Source organism: Octopus bimaculoides, chromosome 23 (assembly GCF_001194135.2).
Source record: "Octopus bimaculoides isolate UCB-OBI-ISO-001 chromosome 23, ASM119413v2, whole genome shotgun sequence".
In the NCBI taxonomy this organism is placed as follows: Eukaryota; Metazoa; Mollusca; class Cephalopoda; order Octopoda; family Octopodidae; genus Octopus; species Octopus bimaculoides.
In genome coordinates this window covers 16,703,512-16,714,036 of record NC_069003.1, presented here as the reverse complement: position 1 = coordinate 16,714,036, position 10,525 = coordinate 16,703,512, and the positions used below count along the sequence as shown (strand labels likewise).

The 10,525-nt window shown below is 36.2% G+C and overlaps 1 protein-coding gene across 3 annotated transcripts in view; it reads left to right on the top strand.

Moving 5' to 3' along the window:
- The window catches only part of LOC106882406 (4-aminobutyrate aminotransferase, mitochondrial), a 183,434-nt gene that overhangs the window by 99,789 nt on the left and 73,120 nt on the right, over positions 1–10,525 (top strand). For 2 of the 3 annotated variants that reach the window (XM_052976140.1, XM_052976138.1), the window contains exon 6: positions 3,534–3,614. The exons of the other annotated variant lie outside the window; for it this stretch is intronic. In XM_052976140.1, the coding sequence (XP_052832100.1) occupies positions 3,534–3,614 (81 nt within the window). The remainder of the gene's footprint in view (positions 1–3,533; positions 3,615–10,525) is intronic. 3 annotated transcript variants of the gene reach the window in all.

Sequence of the window (10,525 nt, the reverse complement as noted above, 5' to 3'; positions counted from 1 at the left end):
CCCTTATTTTGTGATTATGGGGGGATTTTTGAAAAACAAGGGGGAATTCACAACGGTGTTCAGTGAACAAATTAAACACACTACCCAGCAGTGGCTAAAACCCAAACCAATCAAGTTTATGTATAAATTTTCTTTTTATATGTTTGTTTCCTTTTACACAATATTAAAACAACTGCTGGAAATTTTCTGAAGTTGCACCCCAACTAATTTTATTTACAAGCTGCCACTGTTCAAATTCCACTGAGGTCAACTTCACCTTTCATTCTTTCAGGGTCAATTAATAAACTACAAGTGAAATAGAAGTGGTAATTCTTCCCTTTCTCACACTATCTGTCTGTCACTCTCCTTATCTCCCATCCCTTTCTCACTATGTCTGTCTATCTCTCTCTCTCTCTCTAGATTGTTACCGTTATTTAAGATGATGAAGTGTGATTCTGAGAGAGATTTGGCTGCTATTTCTAGCAAATAGAACAACCATGTTTAGACACCTCAATGATTGCTGTTGCTCTTTAGCAAGTCTTAAATGAGCAAATCTATGGAAAAAGGCAATACAACCTGAACCATTCAGTAATTCTTTTCTCCAGAGTGCAGGAGTGGCTGTGTGGTAAGTAGCTTGCTTACCAACCATATGGTTCCAGATTCAGTCTCACTGCGTGGCACATTGGGCAAGTGTCTTCTACTATAGCCTCGGGCTGACCAAAGCCTTGTGAGTGGATTTGGTAGACAGAAACTGAAAGAAGCCCATCGTATATATGTATATATATATGTATGTGTGTGTATACATGTTTGTGTGTCTGTGCTTGTCCCTCCAACATCGCTTGACAACCGATGCTGGTGTGTTTACGTCCCCGCAATTTAGTGGTTCGGCAAAAAGAGACTGATAGAATAAGTACTAGGCTTACAAAGAATAAATCCTGGGGTCAATTTGCTCGACTAAAAGCAGTGCTCCAGCATGGCCGCAGTCAAATGACTGAAACAAATATAAGAATAATACATCATCTGGTATCTGATGTGACCTTCATTTTATTTGAATTGATAAGAAATAATTTGAGCATGGTTTGGCTGTTATTACATGCAGATCATATCTGTATTCTGAATGGCACCAATCTGAAGATGGTTGATGACTTTCCCTTCCTAGAAGTAACATTGTTTTGAGAGAAAAGGATGTCTAGACAATGATTGCAAAAATATGGAAAGCTCTGGAGAAACTCAGAATTATAAGGGTACTGAAATGTTCACAGGCTGGTTAAGAAGGAATGATGCTTGAGCTGTGAAATCTTGCATGCATTAATCTCAGCTCTTCTTCTTAATAACTGCATTGTTTCTTTCCAAGCAAACTGACATCTGACTGTTCAAAGAACAAACACTTCAAGAGTAGCTAGTAGTGACTTTTCTTGAAAATGGACAAAATTTGGCATTACAGTTTTATCAAATACTTCCAGGAAAAGGATTTAGCCCCACATTCATGCTGACATGGTTGCTACATTAGGGGATGATGCTCCAACTTCATCAACAGTGCAAAAATGGGCAGCTGAATTTGAAGGTGATACAACGCCTGGACATCCTGAAACTGCCACTACCAAACAAAACATTGATCACATGATGTGATGGATGACAGGTGACTGACTATAAATCAAATATCCAATGCTAATAGCATATCCCACAATTGAGTTGAAAATATTCTGCACAATGAATTTGGCATGACAAAGGTTCCCCCTTAGTGGGCACCACATCTAGGAAAATCTGACATTATTTGAGGCAGATCCAACTGGTTTCCTTGGATGTTTCAAGAGAGAGTTCTATGTCAACTTTCTGAGACAGTTACAAAAGGCTATCAAGGTTAAAAAGCCAGGAAAACTGACAAAAAGAATCTTGTTTCATCAAGACACTGCTCCAGTACACAAGTTCTTCATTTCACTACCTGCAGTACATGACTGTGGATTTGAACTGGTTGATCACCCACCCTATTTAACTGAAGGGGTTCTATATTGAAAAATAAATCTCATTTGATCACATTCCATTAGAGTATCTTGGTCAGCCTATGAATTTTTCAGCTGAACCTCGTATGTGGAAGTCTTCTCTCCCTAACAACATGAAGAGAGGTTTCTCCAAAGCATATGTTGAATCAGTACTTCCCTGTGGCCCTTCAGCATAGATTCTGAGCAAGAGACTTGAAAAGAAGCATGATGGTACATACACAAGAATGTTTCATGCAGTTCTTAATCTTTCTTGGCAGCCACACCTGTATGCCGTTTTTCTCCCTCAGTAATCAGAGAAGGAAGAATATGTTATGCAGTACACTGTTGGAGAAGCAAGGATGAAATATCCAGCAATCTCCTTCTCTGGAAACCCATGCTTGGATATACAGGAGCTAGTAGACCAAAAAGAGTATATATTGATCAATTTATGGAAGACACTGGATTTCATGTTGAGGATATGGAAGATGAGGACATTTGACATGGAAGAGATGCACTGATCCAGCCAACTCACTCAACCAGATAGACTAGCTGGTCTCCTAGAGGTAGTTGATCATAGTCATAATGATGATAAAATAGAGAAGCTGCAATAGCTGCAGGTATGAGGTACGATCATATGGTTAAGAAGTTTACTTTGCAACCATATGGTCTCAGGTTCCATCTTCGTGCTTGGCACCTTGGGCAAGTAGTCTTCTATTACAGCCTTAATGTAACCAATACCTTCTGAATAAGAGTTTATCAACAGAAACAGTCCTGAAGTCCGCTTGTACGAATACGTGCATATTTTCAGGTATTTGTGTGTGTTTGCTTAATTGTGTGTTTGTATGTGCAGTGTATGTATGTAAATGTTTGTTTCTGCATGTCCTCTCATTGACACCATATAAACAAAAACAGTAACACTTGGTTATGTCTCCTGTTAACAATACATTGCATTAGCTCAGCACTTTCATTAATTTCAACATGTGAAGACCAATCACTAAATATACCTAAAGATTTTAACATTTGAACCAGTCATATCTGATTCAAATATTCTACTTGTTTTATATTCAAACCAGCCAGATCCAGCCTCTCATCTCACACATACCCTACAATGTCATTCTAAAAATAAGCAATCACATCATTGAAATTTCAAAGCTATGAGATAATACATGATTAATTCAAAACAATGCAAATATGATAAATAAGCATTACATCTAACAGAGTAATCCAAATACTAAAGGATTTTAACAACCTTAAAAATACCTACAATTAAAGGTTTGCATCAGGAAGGAATACTGCTTCTATAAGTTTTGTACAATACTGCCTGATTGAAAACAGGAATGGATGTAAAACCAATGATGACAACAACTATAATGATGGTGGTTGTGGTCATGATGATGTTGGTGGTGATGGTGCTGATGATGATGATCGTGATGATAATGTGATGATGATGACAATGATGTATAATCATGATGATGATGATATTTTCTGTCAACTGACTTAAATATGAACTTGCACTCCCCCTCACTTTCTTAGTGTTTCTTTCTCACTCTCATTATCTCTATCTTCCTTTTCAAGATCCACTTTATCAACCGGCCAGCCCTGGGCAGTTTCCCTCCAAAGGACTGGATCCACCGACTTCGAGCTGCTTTACTTCAGGCTAGTACAACTTCTTTCAATTACATATCATCTTACCAGGAAATGGAATTTGGTTGAGGCTGAGTAGGGGAGGGGTTAGGACACTGAAGTAGTAGTAGTAGCAGCATCAGCAGTGGTGGTGGCATTAGTAGTTGTAGTGATGGTTCTGAGTTTTAAACCCTGCTAGATTGAAAAAAGAATGGATGTAAGAACAATGATAACAAAAATGATGATGATGGCTGAATGGTAAGAAGCTTGCTTCCCAACCATATGGTTCGGAGTTCAGTTCCACTGTGCAGTATCTTGGGCAAGTGTCTTCTACTATAGCCTCAGACTGATTAAAGCCTTATTTGGTAGACGAAAACTGAAAGAAGCCTGTCATACATATATATATATATATATATATATATATTATATATATATTAAAAATAGGGACGGCCAGTTTATGGGATTATCTTAGGCTTCCAGTTCATAACAGGTTTAGCTTTATGGCATATCGTCAGATCCCAAAAACCTGTTGGCCCAAGACCTCTTAAAAATATGGAGGAGGAAATGCCTCACTGCTCAAAGGTAACAATTAAGGATTATCTCCCTTCGCTATTGGCTATTGACTTCCAGGTGTATCGCTATTTTGTGGGCTCCAAAAAGCTAGCAAGAACTTCCTGAAATGTAAACATGCCCCCAAAATCTCCATTCTGGTTCAAGTGAGTCCTTCAGGATTCTCACATGTTCGGCTATGCATGACTTGCAATGCTTCAACCCATTGATGTAGGGGCCTGGGTTCTCAAGGATTTTCCATGAGATTGAATATGGAATTCCATCATCTCTTAAGTGCCAAACATAGCTGGCTAGTGACGTTACATTGTAACATCAATGGCCAGCTATGGGATTCCATACTTAACTCCAGAACGGAAATTTTTGGGCCATGTTTACATTTCAAGAGGTTCCTGCTAGCTTTTGTGGAGCACACAAGATGGTGGCACAGCTGGAAAGTCAATAGCCAATAACGAAGGGGGATAATCCCTAATCGTTACCTTTGAGTAGTAAGGCATTTCCTCCTCCATATTTTTAAGAGGTCTTGGACCAACAGGTTTTTGGGATCTGATGATACGCCATAAAGCCGAACCCTTTATGGATGAGGGACCTAAGGTAATCTCATAAACTGGTCTTCCCATTCTTAATATATACTGCTCTAGATCTTAGAGTGTGCTTCTTCTTTCGGATTTATGTTTTTACAGACAGTATATATATATATATATATATATATATATGTGTGTGTGTGTGTGTGTGTATGTGTGTCTTTGTGTCTGTGTTTGTCCCCACACCACACTTGACAATTGGTGCTGTAACTTAGCAGTTCAGCAAAAGAGACTGATAGAATAAGTACCAGGTTTTTAAAAAACAAGTACTGGGGATGATACATTTGACTAAAAAATCAATGTGGTGCCCCATCATGACCACAGTCTGATGACAAACAAATAAAAGATAAACCAAGATACACACACGCACATATGATGCAAACATACATATATATGCATGTGAGTGTGTGTGTGTGTGTGTGTGTGTGTGAGTGTGCATATATATATAAAAGTGAGTTTGGAGGGGTATATTATCTGGGCAGATACCATATTAGCTCTCAGTAAAGTTCCAGTTAATGGCTAACCACAATGATCAGTATCTAACGTCTGTGACTACATTTAGTTGTTAGTCACTCCGTAAATTCTTCCGATGGGCAATTCTGTGTTCTCGTCGCTGGACAGTAAAAATTGGCCGGAGTGTATATTAATATTAATAATAATAAAGAGTATGGAGACTTGTACATCCACAAAATTTATATTATAATTATTTACAGCATATTATTATTTAATTGACCAATTTAGTTTACTTAAGCTTGTATTATTTAATTTTTCCTATCACTACAGGAATTTAAATGATTGGCCAGTCCAGAGGAAGAAAGAATAGGAGAAACTTCTGGTGAAGTCAATAACACAATAAATAATAGAAACAGACAAACAGGTCTATGCAATTGTGCTAGAGATAAAGTATGGCTGTTAAACTCAAATGTAAAACTAAGAACCTGGTCTATAGATGTAAAGTTACCTTGGAGGGAAGGGACTACTTTTATATAGGGGCCAGCTCTCTTGTCAATCATTTAAATTCCTTTAAAGATAGGAAAAGAATAATGATACAAGCTAATTTGGTCAATTAAAAACAAAAACAATAGCTATTCTATCAATTGAGAACTATTTAGTACTGCTAAGCCTTATCAAGTGGGGGAAATAGAAGAGCTTTACCAAATATTTACATTAAAACACACATTAATTAATATAAGACATGCACTAGCCTTTAGATGTTTACAAAAGAACAGTTGTACATTTAAGAGATATAAAGATAATTCTAAATAGCCAACATCCCAGCAACAATTGGGCTTAATATAACAAATAGAGCATAACCTAAGCATAAAACTACTTAATGACCATCATTAATAAAAAACAAAAAACAAATACCCTATCCAATATATAGCACAGATCATGAGCAGCCCAAACAATTCATGTAAAACAATTTACTGTAGCCACAGATGTCAGCTTTTTACACTTATGCACTTCAGATCATTTTGAAAAACTGTCTACCCCAACAAGGTAGAGAACAATTTACCACCATTTAGTTTTGAGAGTTCCTCTGGGTTAGGTAATGGGGTAGTTACACTGTTTTAAACAGTCGTTTAGTCCTGTTGAGAAATCTGCACAAACATGTATTTTATTGTTCTTCTTTTTAACATATACAGCTGGACTCACCCAGTTTGAGTGATCAATATTTTCAATCAGTCCCATTTTTTCCAGGCTGTCTAATTCTTTATGTACCTGTTCCAGCACTGTAAACGGTACATTACGTTTGGGTTTGAAAACTGGTAATGCATTTTCTCTCACCTGAAATTTGGCTTTGAATTTATTACATCAACCCAACTTGTCAGAGAAAACATTAGGGAACAGCCTTTGCACTTCTTTTTAAAAATTTTCTGACTGTATTTGAACTGGAGCATGAACCCATTGCATTTTTACAAAAATTATTTATGGGTAAATACCATAAGTCAAACAGTTCCATCCAGTCAGTTCTAAAATGGTTACTTGTATTTTTTAATACATAAGCTTTCGCTTTTATAGTCTTACTGCAAGATATAACATAACAAATAATTTCGCCTTTAAAAATTAATTTAATCCCTGTGACACCACAGGCAATTTTTGGTTTTCTGCAGTGTAGGTTTCTTGATTTTTTTCCATGTTTTCATTAATTAATGTCAGTACCTGTATCTAACTGTAATTTTACATTTCTATCATTAATTTTTACATAAATTTTTACACAAATTTCCTTTGAGGCTCGTTCGTATTTCTTGGCACTGATAAACTGTTGTACCATTTTTTGGTTTTTAATTTACAGTGTGATTTTTTATGACCTATCTTACCACACTTGAATCATTTTCAATTTTTGTGATGTAATTCTCTTCATCCAAAATATGGGTTAATTTTCTGCTTTCCATTACTTACTTTCGGTCGCACCGATTGTATATGTAAGTTAATTTTTTGCTTTTCATTTCTTACTTTTGGTTGCACTGACTTTATATGGGAGCAATTTCTTTAATTTGTTCAGCATTTCTCAGATATTTCTTGTAGGGTTAGCTTCTGATTCTGCTCTAATTTGGTTATGAATTTCCCCGTCTTTCTTTATCATTACACCTTGCACGAAAATTAAACATATCTGGTGTTAGCTCATTAATTTTAAATTTTTCGCATTCCCTATTAACAATTCCAGCATATGTAATCAAATTTTCGTCCTCTTTATTTGTAATATTTATACATTGCCAACACGTATTAAATAAAGAGTTTTTCTTGCTGAAAATCTTTGAAAAGGGTGTCAACAGTTTCTTTAAAACAGACTTCCCTTGGTCTCTTTGGTAATATATAGTTGCAGTATTTTTCATGTTTGACTGGTGCCAACTATCTCAATAAAAGTCAGGATTTTTTTTCCTCTTGCCAATCTAAGCACTCTTCTTTAAAAATCTCCTCATACCTTTTGTAGTACGCAGGAAAGGCAATACCCTCATCCATGTCATATGTGAATTTAACGATGGAGTTTGCGACCATATCAGGGATGAACGAGGTCGATATATTTTCTGTTTTGTTGAGTAGCAACTGTATTAACAGTTCCTGCTGCTTCTGCAATTCCACCAACTGCTGTTGTAGCAGCTATTGTTGTTGCTGTTGCTGTTGCTGTAATTCAATTACTGAAGCTAGTAATTCTTCCATGTTTCAAACAATGATCTATCCAACCTGGATTTGAATATCCTCATTGCCAATGTTATGACAATGCTGAGGTGTGCACAAGAGTGTACGAATAGTATTACCCAAATAAAGAGTTGGATGTGGTTATCTAGAATAACCTTTTGCAGAACATACTCCGTACTACGCCAGTCGTAAGAACAATATTAAACTAACATAGTAATCCAATACAAATGATCAACATTGTCGACTATTGACTTTCAACTACCCAACAGTTCACACAATTTCTTTATTTTATTGAAATGTGTCAATCCACCTTGGGTCACGTGAAGATGGTCAGGATCCTTCCACATTATTGTGTGTGTGTGTGTGTATATACGGGTGTGTATGATTGTGTATAGAAGAACATATTACTCAAAGAAATTCCAACTTTGTCTGATTTTCACATTTTATTTACAATCTTACAAAAATATAATGAAATGATAGAATATCAAATGTCCATTCTGATTGAATTAGTACTTTCATGCATTAAACTATGCAATCTTCAGATTCATGTAGTAGTGGTGATAGTTATGTTTTACAATTTACAACTGTGGCGAGATGGCTAAACTGTGTGCCTTAAATACATTTGTATAGGCCCCAGAATGTTAATTTTTGCAAACTGTATTCTGACCAGTCAGTGTGTGATTTTACTAAATTACTTAAGTTGATTGGTGTTTGGTTTAGGCATCACGGTTTGTTGAACATGTCAAGAGACCTGTATTTTGATCCTGGCCAAAGCAGTAATTCTTGGGCTATTTTTAGAAATGTTGTAAACAACATTTCCCAGGGATATTTACATTTCAATTATCATCATCATCATTATCATATCCTTTATTATTGTTGTTGTTGTTGGTGGTGGTGGTGGTAGGAGTAGCTGTGGTAATAGAACTTTAAGCCCCAAAATAAGATAATTTTTACTGACTTTTCTCTTGACTTAGCTAGTATTTTCCTGCTATCATCATAATGAGCACCTTTAGTATAGTTGTTGTTAGTGGTCGCAGTAGTAGAAATAGTACTTCTAAGTATTAGTATTATTGTTTATTTAGCTTGGGTTGGAATTTATTCATAAAGTTATTTTCCCTGATTTTTCTTTCAATTTCACTTGCACTGTGTAGTTTGTAGAATGGAAATATTATAAATATTTTCCGACCACATGTTGCTAGATGGTTACTCAAAGGTATCTGACAGACATATGGGTCTCTAATTTGCAGTCGGTGCACACATGAACGTTCTGATAGTGCATTTCCAGTCTGGTTTACATATAGTCTTCACAAATTGGGCATTTGATACAGTAAATTAAATTTCTGCTTTTGCAGTTCATATTTGCGTTTGTAAATATTTTTCCAGTTTTTGTGTTCATATATTGGCTGGTATGTTTGAATTGACATGTACCACATCGGCTATTCTTGCATTTAGATACAGTGAATGATTGGTCTTAGTTGCTAAGGTCAAACTTTGCCTTTAATATTTTTTCAAGTTTTTAGGCTGTCTTTTACTAAGAACCATAGCTCAATCTGTGATTATATCTTTTAATTCATTACTTTGAGCAATGATTGGTAAATCTGCTTTGGCAATGTTGAAGATATTCTGGTGACATGGATTGTATGTCACTATAAATGGTATGACATGTGCCTGTTCTCCACTTCTTTGGGTTGTTCTCAGTTGTTGTATAGATATTTTTATAACCTTCTGTATGCCATTTTCTATAAGTAGAGACGGGTATTTTTGTTTGAGCAAAAATTCTCTTAGTTCTGTTAGGTGCTTGTTCCTGATATTTGCTTCTTGTACAATGGTACAAATTCTTCTGGCTAGGCAGTATGGGATGTGTTTTGTATGTGGTGGATGGCATGACTTAAAATTCAGGTATTGATGTATCTCCATGTGTTTGTAGTATATATTTGTGGTAATGATGGTGTCCATTTCAATTACCATTATATCTAGGAATGGTAATTTGGTACTACTCATCTCCTTTGTAAATTGGAGAGATGGGTGTAGGTTGTTCAGGAGGATATTGAACTCTCCCAGAATATTTAGAGATTCTGTCCAGATTATGAAACAATCACGTTTTCGATATAATTTCTAAATCCAGTGCTATAGTTTTCCTCTACTTCTTGGTAAAGTTGTTGTTCTAGATATCCCATTACAGAGTTTGCATAAATGAGAGCAAACCTCATTCCCATCGCCGTGCCTTTAATTTGGATGTAATTCTTTCCATTGAAAATGAATGTGCTGTTTTCTAGAATAACTCTGTGTCTAATATAAATGGCACTGTGAATCTATTGGGGATCACTTCTCAATGTTTTTCTAACCAGTATCTAATCGCCTTTATTCTTAAATCATGTGGAATATTGGTGTATATATATATATATATATCATCATCATCATCATCATCATCATCATCATCATTTAACGTCCGCTTTCCATGCTAGCATGGGTTGGACGATTTGACTGAGGACTGGTGCAACCGGATGGCTACACCAGGCTCCAATCTAATTTAGCAGAGTTTCTACAGCTGGATGCCCTTCCTAACGCCAACCACTCAGAGAGTGTAGTGGGTGCTTTTACGTGTCACCCGCACGAAAACGGCCACGCTCGAAATGGTGTCTTTTATGTGCC